The sequence below is a fragment of the Bidens hawaiensis genome, unplaced genomic scaffold, assembly GCF_021521415.1.
Source record: "Bidens hawaiensis isolate Kalapana, Puna unplaced genomic scaffold, B.hawaiensis_p1.1 tig00020878_1, whole genome shotgun sequence".
Classification (NCBI taxonomy): domain Eukaryota; kingdom Viridiplantae; phylum Streptophyta; class Magnoliopsida; order Asterales; family Asteraceae; genus Bidens; species Bidens hawaiensis.
The window spans coordinates 3,600-24,183 of NW_027493210.1; the positions used below are offsets into that span (position 1 = coordinate 3,600).

The 20,584-nt window shown below is 33.1% G+C and overlaps 2 protein-coding genes and 1 pseudogene across 2 annotated transcripts; 2 read left to right on the plus strand and 1 right to left on the minus strand.

The window, feature by feature from the left end:
• Nucleotides 1–1,307: 1,307 nt before the first annotated feature.
• LOC143561866 (plant UBX domain-containing protein 7-like) lies at nt 1,308–4,370 on the plus strand (annotated as a pseudogene).
• A 3,386-nt stretch (nt 4,371–7,756) lies between these two features.
• On the plus strand, nt 7,757–11,652 carry LOC143561868 (uncharacterized). The gene is made up of 7 exons (XM_077049838.1): nt 7,757–7,879; nt 8,762–8,808; nt 10,185–10,326; nt 10,435–10,639; nt 10,724–10,853; nt 10,993–11,160; nt 11,496–11,652. Exons 1-7 carry the CDS (start codon nt 7,765–7,767, stop codon nt 11,643–11,645), a joined length of 957 nt encoding a protein of 318 aa, XP_076905953.1. The 5' UTR covers nt 7,757–7,764; the 3' UTR covers nt 11,646–11,652.
• Nucleotides 11,653–17,052: 5,400 nt separating this feature from the next.
• LOC143561869 (uncharacterized) lies at nt 17,053–19,293 on the minus strand. Its single transcript, XM_077049839.1, has one exon. The coding sequence runs from the start codon at nt 19,291–19,293 to the stop codon at nt 17,053–17,055; it is 2,241 nt and encodes a 746-aa protein (XP_076905954.1).
• Nucleotides 19,294–20,584: the final 1,291 nt, after the last annotated feature.

The window sequence follows — 20,584 nt, forward strand, 5'->3', positions numbered from 1 at the left end:
GTTATCAAACTGGGTTAAATTAGATCATCTAGACAAAAAAGATTTAAAAGTAACAAACTTTATATTTTTTAACACTAAAATGTAAAGGAAAAAATCACCTTGCAAACCCTTCTATTGTTAAGTTTCACGAATAGCTTTTGAACTCCAACTACAGATAAAAACAACAGTTAAACAAATATATAATACTTTACTAAGAAAATAATTATATGCATATGCAAAGCCTATAAATGTGTACCTTGATTATTTCATTATACTCCATCGTATCAAACTTGTCGTCCATTATTTTTTGCTATAACAAAATACAATAAATAAGCTAATAAAGACCACGGACAAATAAACATTTGGTTGGTTCTGTATGAACACACTACTATTAAAACCGGTTGATTTGAAGAAATATTTTTATTAATCAATGCAAATCAATAAATAATACATTAAAGTAATTGGTAAAAATTATTTTAAATGTCACATTTAAAGTTGCTACTATGTTCAAATGAGATCATAAACTTGCTACTATAAAAAGTTGGTTTTTAGTAAAAACATAATGTTTTCATAATAACATTAGGGCATTTCACATATCATTTGAAATATATAAGCTGGTTCATAACAAGTAACCGTTAGTTGAAGGGTTGTAGAGTTGACTCCTTACATGGTATAATACTTCAAGAAGAACTTGTTAATCAACTCTAAAACATGTAAACTTTCTAACTAAAATACTTGCTTAACATTATAAGAAAAATTTTTTTATCGAAGAACAAAGGTTTTAGGGTTTGTTCAGGTTTTGAGTGGAACTATTGTGATTGAAGAACAAAGGTTTTTTTCAAAGGACCTTGATTTTTATGTTAATAAATAAATAATGAAATCAAGAGTTTTGGTGAAAAGTAATTAGGAAGATTGAATTTCGAATTTAAATTAGTTAAAAAATTATAGAAATTGCCATGTGACACTTCGAAGAGATCTAGTTAATTATAAAAAAGGAATGTTTTTTAAAAACGTACTCTTTTATTATATAAGTAGATTTTTGGCATATATTATAGTTAGAATCTTCATCTAGTTCAAAAAAGATCTTCAATACGATAATAATAATATCAAAATTCGATGATAAGTTCAAACGCCGAAATATTATATTTTTACGCCGAAAATAACGGTTTTGCAACACCATAAAAGCAACGGCAATGCAACAGGGTTTTACATTCTTATTATAAATCTCCAAAACTAAAACCTAAAACTTATTGTCTTCCAAATTAATCTCTAGTTTAATTTCCACTATCGTTCATTGATTATCGAACGATCAAGAACAATAATCTAAGATGGAGAGTGATGGGTTTTCGTCGGATACTGATCAGCAAACAACCATCGATTCGTTTCTTGAAATCGCACTCGGCCAGAAGGCCGATACCGCCCGACAGTTCTTACAGGTTATGATTCTTTTGTTTTTCTTTAGTTTGTTGTTTTAATTCATTGACCAATGTAGGGTTTAAACATTATGCCGTTGTTGTTTTAAGTAAATAAATTATATGCCGGTTTTTAGCGGTGAAGCTTGGGCTTAGACGCTTAGTCATAGTCGTGACCGAAGTCACGAACCCAATATCTTAGGGGTGATCGTGCTCAATACCTATAAAATTTTTCGGACATAATCATTTAAATTTACCCTTCTAAACGAAAAAACAGCAGTCCCGGGTCACCCAGTCCGAATTATACTTCGCCCTTGCTGGTTTTCATAAAGTTAACATTTAGCAAGTATTGAATATTGGAACTTTTTCTTAATAACCGGAAATTGCCGCCCAATTGGGGTCATAACACTTGTCATATGTAATGGGCCAACGTCTTCATCCACGTTAGCCTAAAACGCCTAGCACACCGCAACGGGTTCCTGTTTTTGAGGGGTTATTGGCGGTGGCATTGATCTCAATATCAAATAAAAAAATAGCAACATTTTAAAACATTATATATTATAAATGTAACACAAATAAATCTCATTCCCTTACCAGAAAACTAATAAACTCTCCAATGTTTTTCTAAACTGAGTAGTTCATCCGTATCTTGTATTTTTTTTTTATATTTGTAGTACTTTTTAATTTAATTATAGGTTTTTTTTATTACTTTAAAATATTAATATTAGTATTCTATTGTAACACAAAATATTAAAATAAATTTTAAGAAAGTAAATTACAATGAGTAGTTAAACGATTACAAAACTTAACTACTTTGTAACTATAGCGCAGCTAATGTTAAAACCTCACCGTCTATGTAATGCCTTAAAAGTATTGAAAACAGGAATCTTGTATTGTTTTAAGTTTTTACTTCAAAATTTCTAGACATGCCTAGAGTAATATAGATTATAAGATACTCCCTTTTTATTAGTTCTGTTTTAAGTTGCTGAATCTTGATGTTATATGGGGCTAACGATGATGGCGATTCTTATATTCAGGCAACCGAATGGAAGCTTGAAGAAGCTCTTCAACTTTTCTATATCGGAAATGAGGCGCTCAAGCCGGACAACCAAAGTTCAAGGTAACTTATATGAAATTCTTAATAATATTTTTACATGTTCATTCAAGTTGAGTATGCTAGTTTTATATAATATGTGACATATTCTTGTTTCAGGGTTGCGGAAAATCATAAGGAGTTCGAAAATGTTATAGAAGACGATGAATTCGAAAATAATATAAAAGATGATGGAAGTGAAGTTCGTGCACCATTACCGGTTAGAAGAGATGCCCTTTATGGCACACATTACAGGTGAATTACTAACTCATCTATACAATATCATTTTCTAGAGTAACCTTATTATGTTATATTCATATGTAACACCCAAAGGTTATTATTTATTTATTTACTGATTGTTACATATTTAGGCCACATGTGGAGTTACGACGTCCTGAAGTCTGGGAAGGAGACCAAGGTTCCACGTCAACCGCAGAAGCTTCAAAAGAGAATCTTGCTTCATTGTACCGTCCTCCCTATGCACTAATGTACCATGGACCCTTTGAGATGGTAATTTATGATTGAAATATTGTGTTTGATTGACGTCTATAAACGAATTCGTATTGGCCGTTAAATTTCTTATCAACGAAATAATCAAAATAATCGTATTTTATTTGCTACATTTTCAGGCGAAAGATGCTGCTAAACACCAAGACAGATGGCTTCTAGTGAATGTTCAATCCCCTAGGGAATTCAGCTCACACATGGTATGTTATTGTTATTTAAACCTTTTAACAACATTTATAACATGTTACAATGTTAAAACTTATCACTTCTTTTTAAATATTATGTAGCTCAACTGCGACACATGGGGCAATGAAACTGTTGCTCAAACAATCACCTTAAATTTCATCTTCTGGCAGGTACATTTTTTAAATAAGCATTAATATGTCAAATACATTAGCTAATGGGAAATATAACATTTTCAATAACTTTTTATTTGTGTTTGCAAATAGATATATGATGACACTGAAGAGGGCTGCAAGATTGTTACATACTACAAGTTGGATTCTCTTCCGGTAACTTTTGTAATTGATCCCATCACCGGTCAAAAAATGAAGCTGTGGCGTGGAGTGATCGAACCAGAAAGTTTTTTAGAGGTACACTATTTGCATATGTTATAATATCTTCTAATTAATAAGTTATGTTAAAAAGTTCTAAAGCATTATAGAGTCTAATGTGCAATATTCTTTCAATAACAGGATGTGTTACAGTTTACTGACTGCAGCCCGAAGGATCGTCTATGTAGCTTGACTAACAAACGTGCTATGCCTCCTAAAATTCAAGGTCCAACAATTTTGTTTTTGTTCATTTTTTAATTTTAATAGTTTTAGTGTTTTTTTTTGCATAATTTTATGACATCTGAGACCTTGTGAGTGCAGATGAAATATATGATGTTGACGAAATGAAGGCGGCTCTAGAATTATCAATGGAAACGAAGAAGGAAAATAATGAATGGTTATCAAACGAGTGTGACATTAAAGAAAAACATAATTATCCACCGTTGCCAGAAGAACCAACAGGCGATAAGAGCTTGCTTTGTAGGGTGGGGTTCCGCCTTCCGGATGGATCAAGGATTCAAAGAAATTTCTTACGGTCTGATCCGATACAGGTAATCGTTTAATAAAGCAATTAGTAGGTTGTATGTATTCAAAATACACTTTGGGTGACTTTTGATATGTTTGTATTTTAACTAATGTCTTGACTTGATTGTGTTTCTTTTTCAGTTGTTGTGGTCATTTTGTGCTGCAAAGTGTGGTGATGAAAGGCGCTTCCGACTGACTCATGCGATTCCTGGGGCGGTGAAAGACATGGATTATGAGAAGATGTTAACGTTTGATGAATCCAGTGTTGCGAATTCCATGATTTCTGTTACTTGGGAGTGAAGTTTTAAGGGTGGTAGAATATGTATTTTGGTATATGCAAATTGTTTCTTTCGGATTATGGATGTAATAACTTTTCTAGTATTTGTATTATATATAAAGTTGCTATTTGTTATGACCCGAAGATGAATATGTTCCATGTTACGAGCTATTATAGAGCTCTTTTATATGACCTTTATATTGTATAAACATCGATCTACATCCGTGGTTGGAGTTTTGGGCCATAAAATGTTGCATGCCTTTCGGAGTCCCCCAACAATCAGTTGCACAAAAGTTGTTTAAAAATAAGAATTTATGTATCATATTTGGTAAAATTCAAACCGTTCACTCTTCATTATTTTTCTTGAACAACAAATTTTTTTATCCAAAATCCTCTAACCTTGCACTTGTAAAATTTTAAACCCACCATCTTTACATTTAAAGGGATAAACACCATACCACTAGACCAATAGTTCGTGCGTCACGCTTCATTACTACCGTATAACTATCCACAATTCTCCACTAATTGATATACGGAATGCAATGTGATGGACTGATGGGTATTTGTGTTTTAAAAAGATAAATATAGGTGAAAAAATTAATCACACAAGTGTATGGACTAAGTGTGCAATTTTTAATTCTCATAAAGCAAATATGCAAATATATAATCGAACTGTAGAGGCCATTTATGCAAATAACTTTTAATAGAATTTTAAATGACAAATATATCCTCACATAGTCACATGGAATGCAAGTGAGGTTACTTAACCCCAAAAACTGACGACAATTAATGTGGTGGACTACATGTGAAATCACATAGTTTAGACTAAGGTAGTGTTTGGTATGAATGAATAAAAGGTAGGGATGGTAATGGATCGGGTTTAGCCTTTCTCAAACCCATACCCGATTATGAAAGCTTGTCTTAAACCCGTCGGGTTTTAATCGAGTAATTACCCGTCAGGTTTCGGGTTTCCCATTAGGTTTCGGGTTTCCAATCGGGTTTTGTCAAAATACCCATTGAGTATACCCGGGCCAAAACTGATCGGTTTTCTATCGAATTTTGACAAAATATAACTAATCGATTACAAATAATGATTATTATAAAATAAAATGTCTCAAATAATTGCTATAAAAAGTTTCAACAAATAGTATATTTAAAATATTTCAAGTATACTATATATAAATATAGAAAAAGTTATGTCGGGTATATCGGGTATATAATCGGGTAAATGGGTTAATGTTATCGGGTAATCGGGTATATTGCAAATCCTAAACCCGTCCCAAACCCTAATGGGTGGGTATTACCCGTCCCATTTATGTCGGGTTTCGGGTTTTCCCATCGAGTTCAGGTTTCATTGCCATCCCTAATGGAAGGAGGAATGTAATGGGTCATTTCAAATGAATGAAAAAAAACATGTTTGGTTACCATGTATGAATGGAATAGACTATTCCATAAGGAATGAAACTCCTTCCATTTTCAGAATTTTCATTCTTTTGGATACGAGTGTTTTTTTTTCATTCCTTAAAGAATAAAAAAGTCAAAATAGTCAACAATTGTTATTAGTATTATAATGATTATATATTTTTATTATATTGTAATTATAATTATAATTATATTATGTATTATTATTTTTCAATTATAATTATTATATGATTATCATTATTGTTTTGTATATTATAATATAACTATTATTCATTTTAACTACTACTACATTATTAATATTATTATTATTTTAAACTTGACTAGTTAACATTTCACAACGCAAATACGTCATTCAAAATTGTTACGATTATTTTTATTTAGTTTAACGATCTCGTTGCAGCACGAGAGTCCTAAAAATTGGTTATTATGAATATTCATATTATTATTTATTTTTATTTTTATTATTGTTATTACTAATAAAATATTAATAATAATAAAAATAAAGTGATTGATCATTTCATTTCTACATGGTAACCAAACTTGATAATGGAATGGTAATAATACATTTCATTCTTTTGTCCATTCCATTACCATGTCTATTCCATTCATTCATCTATTTCATTCTCCCGTACCAAATATACCCCAGGGCCTGTTTGGTTGACAGGAATTCAAAGGATTTTGATTAAATTGGGATTTAGATTCCATTCTTTGACATGTTTGGTTCGTTAATAATTGGAATTGGAATTGAAATCCATCAATGAATGGAAGGAAAGTTTACAAATAATTGGAATGTTAGGTAAGTTACCAAATAACCCTTGTTGTCTCCTTCATCCAACCTCCATTCTCATCCTCACCGGAAATCCGACTCTCCACCTCCACCACCACCAACCTTTCCTCTGACTTTCCACCTCCACCACAAACTCCTACGTCGGGTCCGCCGTTACAAGCCGCCAATTGATTTTATCAAGTTATTCGCGAATCGCTCCAGAGGTTTTCGTGGCTCTTGAATACCTCCACCGGCTTCAGATCGTGTACCGCGATTTGAAGTCGGAGAATATTTTGAATCTGGAAGATGGTCTATCGGATTTTGATTTATGTTTCAGTTCCGATGTCGCTCCGGCACTTGATAAAATTCCGGTGACGAGAAGTAAGAAACGCCGGAGCCGTTGTGGTTGTTCCGGCGGTCATGCTAACTGGCGTATGCATACATAGGAGGAAATGGTGATTGAGTTCTTGGCTTCTTGCAGATCGGACAATTTGAATTTGGATCATTATTTTTATTTTTAATTCTAAAGGGTGATTTTGTCTTTTTAATGTAAATTAAATTCCAATTCCATAAATTAATATAACTACCAAACACATCATAGGTTTTTAATTGAATCTTTCGATTCCAATTCCAATTCCAATTCCAATTCCAAATCCAATTCCAATTCAATTCCAACGAATTCCGCGAACCAAACGCCCTCTAAGTTTGCAAATTTCATTCTCAAAATCAAACATCAAACACATAATATGATAAAACCTATGAGCATCTATGCAATTAACTTTAAAATAAATATAAAGAATGAAATCATTTTTGTTTTACAACTTTTTAATGTTATAGAGGAAATGACAGTATTTTAGCAGTTTTTTTATTTAATATTCTTGACCTAATTCTACGGATGCAAACAAGTCAAGATGTTTGCGAGCTACTTGAGCTCGAATCGAATAAAAATTAATAAACAAGCCGAGTTTTTACAAGCCCGATCCTCAAACAAAGCTCGCTTAGTTATCGTGCATGGGCTAGAGCCTTGTGTGCTTTTTAATTTTTTTTACGGTTTTAAGACCTTCTTCTTCTTCTTCTTCTTCTTCCAATTAAGCCAAAGTCATCCATCCGTACACATATCTTGCTTACAGAGCAGAGTAAACGAATACCAATCTACCATGGCCGAATTAGAACCATCAGAACCAGCTACGACTAACCAAAACCAAAGCACACTAAAAAAAGATGATGAAATGAAGCCATGGGAGCAGCATTCAGCTGTGATTAGCATCCCTAGATACGATTACAAAGCCCCTAATTCCTTGCTCAATCGCTCCTTCTCCGGCTTCCTCGTTACCTGCCCCATCAGTATGCACCTTGTTTCCTATCTCTGTATGTTATGTTGCTGTTATTTATTGTTATTGTTATTGTTATTGTTATTATGTAGTTGTTGTTTGTGTTAAAAATTGGAGACTGATTTATTGAAATTTATTTATAAATTTGTAAAAGGTTAGGTGAATCTCATGAACAAAGTTATTAGATTTAGCGGTGTTGTAGAATTCGTTAGGAGCTGTGGGGTACCGACTAGTAGGGGTGGAGTGTGCACGGTTCGGTTATTAGGATCAACCAAAGCATGAGATGGAAGTATAAATACAAGAAATGGTGCTATAAATCGTGAAATTCATGTATAAAAGGTAGAAAGATATGAAAATATTAACGGTTTGGTTAATTCGGTTTTTGGTTAATTTTGGTTCCGTTCGGTTAATGCTCACCCCAAGGATTAATTGGATTGAAATGTATTAATTGGATTGGATTAATAAGTATAGTTTTTTTTATATTTCAATTTTTTTTACCACTTTTGACTGAAATTTGACCGATTTTGACAGATTTGATAGAAATTTGACTGATTTAGATTGAATTGGGCCTATTACTGGCTATGACTGATTTTGACCAACTACCAATGTGTTGGTCTGATTAGGTGAAATCGAATTGGTAGCATACCAATTAGCGGTTAACTGTCGATTAGTCTGTGACTAATCGCGAGTTTTACAACACTGAGATTTAGGCTCATCCATGTTTCTATGTATGATTTTGCTTAATGTCGTTAAATTTGGCATGAATGCTTGATTATCAGCCCTAAAATGTTTTGCGTTCATTACAATTATTGTTAAAAGTAGATTTAGCTAATTCTGTTTTAATCTTCAACCATAATTTACTGAAGTAAGTTGAAATGTGATTTTGTGTTTTCAGAGAGGGAGAAAAGTGCAACAAAAGAAGCTATGTCTATTCTTGACAAGGTTCGGTGTCTATTCTTATATGTTTTCTAAATTGATGTTAAGTGTATGAACGATGAATTTGGTATAAGTAGAAGCTTCATAACATATTCTAAATCTAATACATCAGACCTAGTTCATCAGACACTACTACATGTGTTACCAATTCAGACAAGCATCCTAACGCGATAATAAAAATGTTTCTTGAAAACACATAGTCTGGAATGGATCTTATTGTTTTCTTAAGAATAAAAATGATATATATTTAGAGCTATATAGAAAATGGTCAATGGTCAATAGTATAGAATGGTTATCTTAGCATATGGGACCCTACCAAACGGACATACCCATGTGTTGGCTAGGGGTGTTCATGGTCCAGTTTGGACGCTTTGTTGAACCGTGAATATGGTTTTTGGAAAAAGTCAACCAAATTGGCCAGGTTGGCTGGGTCGGCCGGACTGTCAAACTAGGCTAAATGGTTTGGTTTAGGCGGTTTGGTTTTGAGCTGCGCTCATCGCATACTACGTGATGTGACTGTATCGTGCAATGCGATTTGATGATGCGTTCATCATGTTTTGTGGTCTGATGCGGCACCTTATGCAGTTGACTAGTATGAAAAAATTGACTTTTAGTTGCAATGGGTCTGAGTTTTCAAACTAACTATCGATCGAGGAATGAGTTTGAGTATTTGAACAACAGACCATTTATTCAACAAATCTGATTAGAGATGATGCAAATAACTAACATTTTAGTATGTTAACGCTAAGAAGTTCAAACATTATCTACAAATAACTTTTTACTATTTTTTAAATAGCAAGTGCCTAGTATATGTGATACATGTGCTTCACGCATTGCGCATTACGTGCCGGATTTTGGGATCGAAACGCATCGGGTGGCAATGCCTTTTTGAAAACCAAGTTTGCTGGTTTGGGCACGGTTTTATTTTCAAGGAATCGTAGTAAAATGATAGCTTTAGAAAAAGATCAAACCTTTTTTCCTTTTGAGTATTAAAGGGTTTACTGAAAAAAAAAGGTGGAAAAAATAATAGCAGAAAATTGGTTAAATTAATTATATATACATATTAAAATTAAAAATGCGTGTACCTATTATAATTTTTTGATTCGTATATGTTATTTTCTTTATACATTATAAAATTATTTTTTAATGCTAAAAAGTTATGTTTTTATTTCTATGGCTGGTTTGGTTTTGGTGGCTGGTTTCTAACTGTAAAATGTAAACCGAATCATGAAACACGGCTCATTTAGCTTGGTTAGGATGGTTCGGGCAGTTTTAATGGTTTTTGAACTCCGCCAGTGCCAGCATCATTCTCTAGCGGCCGAAGCTTTTTGATTTTTCATCTCTGATATCCACTAAAAGTGGCCACCATCTACACTGTGCAGTATCTCAGGACTATAAACACTTGCGATTCTATAACAGAGGAAGACCCTCAAGATATTATCCCAAAGAGAAGAAAAGTAGTTACAACCGAAACCGAGGAGTGCATCAAAGATATAGAAAACAAAACTCTGAATGAAAACAATGGTAATTTATCTCATTATCTGTCACACAGTTTTAGGTCATTCAGTTTCTTATTGGTTTTCATGTTAAAGACTCCGCCTTACAATATCATTAACAGATTTGTGGTTGTAGGTTCTAGAGAGGTTCCAGAAGGTTCTTGTTTATCGACTCCAAAATCAGACACAAATACAGAAACAACCAACCCTCTTTCACTTGTGAAGCTGACTAGGAGCGGTTTGCTTCTATTTACATTTTCTAGTGACCGTTGTCCCGATGTTGTTGATATCGTGTCAAATATCATGAAGTCTTTGGATTCTGGAAGTTTAAAAGCACCACTGTAAGTGATTAAGTATAAATTCATGATATAAAATATAAAGATAACTCAATGATATGTATAATATTATTTTTTCTTTCTTTGCAGTTGGTGTCACAGGATTTTACCTATCCAAACAACTTGTGTTTTGCACGAGAAGGAGCTCGGGACTCTGGTATCTAAACTTGTTGATGACTTCATGAATAATAATGGAAAGGAACTTGCCCGACCTATAAAGGTACTGTGTTTAAAGTAATATACATCTTTGTGCCATTTAAATTTTTGATAATATTTATTTTCTTTAATAACTTTTCTTTGTTAATTTTTTAAAAATTCTAAATACACGGCTATGTTTAACCAACAAAATAATTAAATAGTTTGCAGTAGGATACAACAGAAGAGGAATCGAGGAAACCGAATTAAAAGGTAAAAATAATAATTCTAATCCAGTGGAACTGCTAGACCGTAACAAATGTTTTGAGGTTGTTGCTGCTGCTGTTAAAAACATCGTCTCTGATTCGGTTGTTGATCTGAAATGTCCCGAGGTACATGTTTCGCTCATCTCTGTTTTTCTTATTATTTTGAGAAAATTGCACAGTTGGTCCCTGTGGTTCTTTGGTCCTCAAGTTTAAAATTTTGCAAACTTAGACCAAATATTTGTTAGAGAGTTTCATGTTTAGTCCCCACCGTTAATCGAAGTTAGTTTTCTAGCTGGGATTAACGGTGGGGTTAAATGTGCAACCTTGCAACAAATGTTTGGATTAAGTTTGCAATTTTAAAACCTGGGGATCAAACTTGAAAAATGGTTGAACTACAGGACTACTTGTGCAGTTTTCTCAATTTTATTGATTATTGCTGACCAAAGTATTTGAAATTCCAGCTCACCGTTCTTATCGAGGTGCTACCCGTTTCTGGGATACCCAACGGGTCACCTATTGTCGCGGTATCAGTTCTTCCTCAAAAGCTCATTATGACGAAGCCTCGCCTTTGCATCAAAGCTTTGGTTCCTGATGTGAAGTCAAAGAAATGAAAGTCTAAAATGACCGGTTTTGTAGTTTTATAGCTTTGAGTTCTGACTTGTTTTCCGTTTTTAAAATTGAAATTATTTGTAAGGAAATGTCTCGTCTTGTAAAAACATATATTATCTTTTGAATATGAATCTAGTCGGCTGCCACATTGGCAATTCGTCTATTCTTAAAAGCATTAGTTCCCTCTTAAATCTGAATTCTATGGATCTTTTACTAACATCCTTAGGTTATGTGTTACGGTGAGCGTTGTGACTCTGCCATTTCAGTCTTTGAGGCATGAAAGAGGCGTGGACTGCGAATGAGACAACCGCAGATGCACACCCGCGTTTTGATATCCATTATAAATGTATTAAGAGTGTATAAATCTGATTTAACATTTTACTTATTTCACCTCAAATCTTGAATAATATCACATACATACTTAAAAGAAATTATAACATCAAATATACCCATTACATATTTATGACATTTACCATCCGTTCTTAAAATTTTATTTAAAACAACAACTCACACACGACACACACTCTCTATATATAAATCACAATTTTTTTTGACACCTACGAGACTTGAATACTCGATGTTTGGAAAAAAGCAAAACCATATTCAACATATTGGTACCGTTATGCCAGGAACTTTTTAATATAATTTTTCTAATATCCAGGTCACACAATTTCTAGTCGTAAAATGAAAGAGAATGATATAAACATTTAAATTTGTATTTATTTCATAAAAAAATATTTAAATAAAAACTTTTAAATGCTGAAATGTGTAGTTGATATTGATTTCTAATTAGTTAAATATGATTTTATGATATATTTTTTTTGATGGGCATCTACTATACTTTTTAAGTATCTACTTTGTATTTAACATTTAACGTATTTACTTTTCTTAAAAAAATAGCTATATATGTTTATAAGTAGCAAGACATTTATTTAAATGTAAAAATCTTATTTAGCATACCAATAACCACTTTCTCATAAATAGCCATGTAATGAACCGAACAAACGTGAACACGAACAAGGACATGCATTTAACATTTAATGTATTTACTTTTCTTAAAAAAATAATAGCTATGTTTATAAGTTGCAAGACATTTATTTAAATATGAAAATCTTATTTAGCGTAACCAATAACCACCGTCTTATTAATAAGCATGTAAATGAACCGAACGAACGTGAACACGAACAAGGATATGTTTGTGTTCGGTTATTTAATTTTAAATAAACACGGACACGAACATAAACGCTTAATCGGACAAATATGTGTATTCATATTTGTTCGTTTAAAATATGAGTATGTTTGTGTTCCATTATGTTCGTTCATTAAAAAATTAAACGAACAGTTCACAAACATAATTGACAAGATTAGAGAACATATATGAATATACGGAAATGAACACAAACAAACATAAATAAAGACATTTAAATCAACACAAACGAAAAAAATATAAGCATAAAGTAGAAAATCCTTTCAAAAACAACATCAAAATAAGTTGTTAAAAGTACATGAATACATGATTCACAAACAAACATACACAAATGTAAATGAACGAAAATAAATGAACTAGCATAAACAAACGTTCACAAACATAAATGAACGAACAAAACATGTTTCATGCTCGTTCGCTTAATTAAATGAACACAAACTTTTTTTTTCATATTTGCTTGTTTAATAAACGAGCATAAACAAACTTTCCCAAACGGTTAACAAACAGTTTACTGAATGTTTGATAAATTTACACTCCTACTTATAAATCTATAAATAAAAAGAATTAATAATATATAGATGATACGAAATAGGGGTGAAGATGCAGACAGTAAATAGTGGAGAGATTTGGAGGTATTAAACAGAAGGCTTCTGTTAAACCATCATTCCATCTCTGTGGACTGTGGGCATTCTCACTCTCTCATCATCATGAACTCTGTCACTTACTCCTTTTTCACTTAGGCTGAGGGGTGTGGGGGGCTTTAATGGAGGCTTTAGTGGGGGCTCCAACCAATAATATTATGACGTGTGGCAGAGAGAGAAACTGGATAAGGGGGTTGTTGGAGCCCTGGCCCCTGGTGTGGAGGGGCTCCAGCGAAAATTTTTTTTTTTATTTTTTTATAAATATATTCAAACGACGACATTTTTTTTGTGTTAGTTTTGAGAGGATTTTAGGAGGAAAGGTGTATAATTGTGAAATGAAGTATATTTTATAAAGGTATATATTTATAGTTTAAGAAAATATTTTTTTTTTTAATTTAATATGAGCTCAACGGCTCTTTTCTGTAAACCTATATAGAAAATATATTTTTTTTTGTTTTTTTCGGCTCTTTTCTGAGATTTTCGTCTAGATCCGCCACTGAAAGGAACTCAGCTTTGCCCGCCCAAAAAGTACGAGCTTGGACACAAATCAATTAGTAAGAATTAGGCCCTTAACTCGCACTTGCCCATTAAGTACACGAACGCAAATCATAATTTTCTCTTCTGTATATAATTCAAAAACTTGCAATAGCCATATAAGAGGAAAGTAAATATGGGGCTTTAACACACCTAAACTTACATGCAAAACATATCAAAACTACGTTGTTTTGATTAATTTTACCTTAAAACAACCTTGTTTTATAATTAAATACCATCAAAATAATTTTTCTAATTTTAGTCATTTACTTTATCTTCTTTTTCTTTATGCAATCATCGTTTAAGAAAATGATTTAAACTCTTGTTAAAATTTTCTGGTAAGATAATTAGATACAGTGAAATGTATTTTTAATTGTTTGATTATTTTCTAGGTTATCTTAACGATAACTATAGGTTAAATTAAAATGAGTATTGTAAAAGAATTCAAGTTTGAAATGGGTTTCTCTTCGCTTTGATTGATTCTATAAAGTAATATTCTAGATAATAAATCTCACAGCTAAAATACCACGAGTTGGGATTTCTATGGTTATGCAAATTAAATAAACATGATTTTGTGGCTTATTAATCAAAACTAGTAGGGACTAAATCGTTAAAGAAGAAATGCAAAGAAGACGGTTTGTGAATTAGGAGAAAGGGAACGGAAATGAAACTAGTTATTATTATGTTAACTTTGGCTGAACGTATTTTAAGGAAATTTCTATAAAATAGTGTAGTTTACTATATAATTGATCAAAACAAAGTAGTTTTCATAGGCTTTGCATGTAAGCTTAGGTGTGTGACAGCCCCATATTTCTTGCATTTTCACATTTTGATAGGCTTTGCATATTCATTTTCTCCGTCATATAATCAATCATTTTATTATTTTTTCCAAAAGTGCCTCAAAGTTCTTGCATTTTCACATTTCTTCCACATATATATATATACTCCTTCCGTCCCATTAAAAGTGTCTATATTTCTTTTTTTATTTGTCCCATTACAAATGTCAACTTTCAAATTTTACTAGCCAATTTCCAAGTTTACTCTTAAGCACACACAACTAGCATTAATAAACAATATGGTGACCCACCTTAAACTTTGTGTTTTTCAAAATAAGACACTTTGACCGGGACGGATGAAGTATATATATATATATATATATATATATATATATATATATATATATATATATATATATATATATATATCTTTTAACATAGTTTACACATAAACTAAAACGAAAACAAAAAACAAGAAAAAACACAAACACAAAACCAAAACCAGTTAACCACACCAAACTCCAAAAACATGTATGTCAATCATCAACCGTGGGAGAACACAGAAGCCGACTTTCTAGATCAAGTATTCGGCCTTCCAATGCAGCAGAGATTCGATAATAGGGACCTGTTGGGTGGGTTAGCCTCCAAGATAATTACTCCGTTGAGTGGATCAAACTCCAAAGAATAAGAAGAAGAACATGACAAGTCTTGCAACTTTTTTTCTCTATCTTTTCATTACCTAGGAGTCAACCTTAAATACACCAAAGAATATAAACATGCATGTAACCACCAAGTGGAGAACATGGAAACGTGAATGCAAATAACAAAATATTAAAACTGGTGATTTGTTTGTTTGGATGAAAATATTGGAAATGGGAAGAAGACTAACATGGGTTTATATGGTGAGTGTAAGTGCCGCGTCATACGAGATTACACGGTGAGTGCTCCGTCGCCGGAAGTTTATCGTGCATGCATATATGAAAGACGATGAAGGGTCATCGTATCATTGTAACAGATCGGTTTAATATAACATATACAAAAGACTTTCAATTTGCAAAACATCTTCTCATTATTGAACTTGCAATCATATATATCAAAATGGCCACCACATGTTGCTTCTATTGGGTTGCCGTTAAAGGGTGTCGTCGCCAATCCTTTTCCAGATAACTGCTGGCAAGCTCAATTCAGCGAAGAAATAGCGGCGACTATGTCGCTAGTCGCCACTAATGAGTAAAAGGTTTCCGCTAAAGGTCTTTGGCCCGTATAAAAAAATTTGTAAAACCGACATTTTCAGATTTTCCAAAATACAACAAATATATACAAAAATTATCAAACAAACGTCACAACCATTGATTTACATGCATACTTATATATATATATATAGGTTAAGTTAGAATAAAAACACACTTAAGTTATGAAAACTCTAGAATCTCATTCTCAACCACATGTTTTTAATTAATGTTTAAATCTTATTGTCCACAATTAAAGTTAATAAAAAAATGTAAAAGTTAATATACATTTTCCCTCTCCTGAAAACATATATAAAAATTAGAAAAAAAATGTAAAAAAATAGCCAAATATTTTTTTATGTTTTTGATGTTTTGTATTAAATGTAACATATATTACATGTAATAAAAAAAAAACGATGTTACATAAGGTTTTCACGGGTTTTCACAACTCAAGTGTGTTTTCATTCTATACTTCGCCTATATATATATATATATAAAAGCATATAAAAGTACATTAACGTCAATCAATATAAGTAGCATGTTTAAAATTAAGTCAAACATACATAAACGATGCTTTCATGATCCCATTGGCTCATCATAATCAAGCTTGTCTTTCTTTCGGTTTTGAATGTCTGTATAAGCCCAACATACCAGCATAGTTAGAAACGATAGCCTCAAAACAGCAACAACAACAACTAAGTCATTCTCAAAGAGCACGAGAACCTACAGTTTTGTTATAATCCGAAATAGATTTGCTTAAATTCAAGGACTTGTCATTTATTGATTTGCCGATTTTTTTTTCGTTCTAAACCAACCTTAGTCAAACTAAATGTCTACACGAGTTTTAAAATTAAATGAAAACTGTTCAGATTTTACAAATAATACACCTAACCGAATATAGGTGCATCCTTAAAAACCAGTTTCATAAATTTCTCAAATATACATATTTGTATTTAACATCCAATAGCATAGTCTCGTTACCTGATTAGCTCCATGAATTCGAACAAATTAACATCTTTGTTTTAAGAAGAAAGATGCAGAAAACAATCACGCCACTTATCAATTAACATTAACTCATCAGGATTTAACATTGGGAGCACACGATCTTGAAGGCTATTAACAATCTGCATAGTCTCACCAAGAAGTCGGGCTGCAGTATGAACACCGGCCTCCCTTTTCTCTATAACACTTGTGTGGCATTTCATTGCTATGACTCGGGGTAAGTTGGTGAGACAAGCAGCCAATATGTTAGAGATCATTGATGACAACTGCATAAACAACTCCTCTTGGCTAATCTGATCTATTTCGGCATGGTAGGAAACTAGGATCGTTTGGGTGATACGGTACATTGAGTTGGCAGATGCTGACATGTACATTGTGTTATCATCTGAGCCTTTCATATTCTTACTTTCCACCTCAGTGACCATCTTTTTAGCTGTATCACTGAACCATTGAATAATCTCTTTTGTTGCATTAACTTGAAGATGAGGGTTGAGCAACTTGTATCCTAACCATTTGTGGTAAACTTCAACTTCTAGCCACAACATTGTAGCGGCCTTTTGAATGCTTACATACTCCTCAGCGGCATTGAGGGCTTCAACAATATGTGTGACATATGTAAGGCCTTCACTCACACTCATTAACAACCTATCAACAATTTCTTTTTGGATGTTAGGAAGAGACATGGCGACTGCCGTCAGGTTTACTACCGGTAAGCTCCAGCAGTCCACATATTTTTCTTTGGTTAAAGGTGAGGCTTGATGCATGTCATACTTTCCAACTCCTTCAAAACCACTATATTCCTCTAGAAGCTCCATAAGATAGTTAGGCTTATGCTTTTCAGCCTTTTCGATCACATGGTTCACGGATTTTGAAATGCTTTTCAGTGTTGTCATGGCAAGCTCCATATCATCTTGAAGTTGTAGAACATACAGACTGAGATCTCTGTTGTATTGTACTTGAGAAGGTCTCTCTACCAACACATTATTTAACCATTTCCAGCTATGAAAGCAGCACAAGATACCAATTACAAACAAGTTTGGGATCAGTGCTATCATCTTACATGCTACCACAACCATTTTCTGGATTCCTATACAAAAACCCAAAATCAGGACCTTTAGATTCTGGATGACAATCTTGTATTTACGACTACTAAATGTCAACGGTATGCTACTACGTTTCCACTCGGATAACTTCTGGGTATAATAGCTTTCTACTTTAAAGACCCTTATATGGTTCCAAATCCATTTTATAGACATTTCAAAGCTTAAGGATGTAAAACACCTAGAAAGAGGAGCAACTGTTCCTAGTATTACTCCAGTAAATTGTATTAAAAAAATCACTGAAACAGACCTCTTATAATCCGACCCACAATTGTTCATAGTCGGTATTGTATAAATCATAACATTAACATGTATGAAAGTGCTTGCAACGCATATTACCCCGGCAGCAGAGGTCGTAGCAGAGCTAACTGTCATAAACTGGGGGCTGCCAGTTCCGGCCATGATCCAATGGTTCTTCACATGCTGCTTTAGCTTCTTAACTGTTGGTTGTTGCAACTCTAGATCCTTCAAAGCTATTTCTTGACATGCTTTGTATTTGGATTCTAATATTTGTTTTGCCTTTGGAATCATTAAAGCCGAACATGCGTGTATCATCAGCAAAGCAAGTAACATAGCCACATAACCAATTGCTACCTTCCAAGTGTTAAAAATAACAATATGGTAATAAGGAGCTTCATAATTGGGAACCTCACCGGTTTCTGTCTGGATGAATACATTGACGACTAAGGTGATTACTAGAACTTCCAAAGCTATGGTGTTTGTGAGAAGTTCCTTACTGTCCATGGTTGCTAGAGAAGGCAATAAGTTAGCCATCATTGTGCACATAAATGCCATGCTTCCCAGCTTTGCAGCCTGGTCCACAGCATGTGGCATTGAATCAGTTAGATCCATGGGCAACTTCATTGCAATAGCTATGACAGTGAGGGAAGCAGCATTGAGAGTAAAGTATTTACATGGAAACCATAATTTTTTGTTTTTGAAACCGTGTATTAAATCAGCCACTATTGGTAGGATACAGAAAAAAGAAGCTACTGCAATATAAATCCCAATCCACACCATAGGTTGACTGAACTTGTTTTGCTGCTCTATTTGGGACACTGCTTTCTCGATTAAATTCACAAATCCGTATGGAAGGTTACTGTACTTAGACGCCAGTTCATCTTTAATTTGCTGAATATCATTTTCCGTGATGGGATCCATAGTTAGATTTTGTGAATTGTGAGTGACTGAATGAAATTTCCATGAGCAATCAACTTATATGATTTGTAGACTAGTTAAGCGCGAGGATCAGTTTTCATTTTACGCCTTACAAATTTTATTAAATGTGGACATTTTGGAATTAAGTAACACTAAATGTTAAGACAGAAACATGTGAAAGATGGTGTCACACAATTAATGTTAAATGAAATTTAATGTGGACGAGATAATCAATCTCTAAAACGTGTGGACATAAGTGATATCCAGAACTTTGATACAATTGACATACTAATTTCTGGAGAAAAAAAAATAATAACTAGCCGTGCGATGTGAGTATTTGGTGCAACATACCATCGGTTTATGCTTTTGAGGTGAAAGACCTTTTGAAGATGTATCTCAATATAAAAATACATGAAGTCGAACGATGTGCCTCACTACTAGAAAAAATACCTTTAATGACATGCATTACGTGTCATTAAGAGGCACAGATGACACATAAATGTGTGTCAATAATAGCCCAGTCATGTATATCCTTTCCGCTCATCAATTGAATTGAAAGAGATTAAAGATAAAGAAAATTCATATTAACTAAATTATGATTATATTTTATACGAAAACATATAGAACTATTTCTCTCAGTCTAAAAAAGTTGATCAAGTGAATAAGTACAAAAACATATTTTTGATACTTATGAATAAGTACTTCAGAAGATTCATGTTAGTGGTTGATACAAAAACATCTAAATAATATGGTAGGCATTTTAAGCTGTAGCCCTGTAACTTGTCTTATGTCTTATGGGAGGTACCCACGACTCCACGAGTCACATTTGAAGCAATTTGTTCCGGGTTGGGCCGGTGAGTTTCTCTAGTTGTAGGTTTTCTTATGGATAGATGGGACGGGTCACTACGTTATGTTTTTCAGGTGGAAGGGTGATCTCGGATATCCGGCTCTTTGCTGCTTAGAAAATAAAATGTAGGCATTTAAATATTAATTAATAGACCAATAATATAACAAACTTAAAAAAAATAAGGGTGAAACAAGCCGAGCTAATCCGGATTAGTTCGTTAAAAGTTCAATCCGAGTCAAGTTAAATGAGCTTGATCAAGCCTTTATGATAGCTTATTTAGTGAACAAGCTCGGGCAGAGCTTTAATTATTTAGCTTGACTATACTCGGTAACTTAAATGAGCATGCCACTTGTATATTATTATTTGATATATCAAATCTATTTGATATAATAATTATTATATTATGCAATTACGCAAATATGTTATGTTACATGTATGCATTATGTA

Bases quoted from the DNA above. Each gene is read 5' to 3' on its own strand.
- LOC143561868 (XM_077049838.1), top strand. From the start codon at position 7,765: ATGAAGCCATGGGAGCAGCATTCAGCTGTGATTAGCATCCCTAGATAC. The intron at 8,809-10,184 runs GTTCGGTGTCTA...TACACTGTGCAG, and splicing joins CTATGTCTATTCTTGACAAG to TATCTCAGGACTATAAACAC. The intron at 10,854-10,992 runs GTACTGTGTTTA...ATAATTAAATAG, and splicing joins AACTTGCCCGACCTATAAAG to TTTGCAGTAGGATACAACAG.
- LOC143561869 (XM_077049839.1), bottom strand. From the start codon at position 19,293: ATGGATCCCATCACGGAAAATGATATTCAGCAAATTAAAGATGAACTG.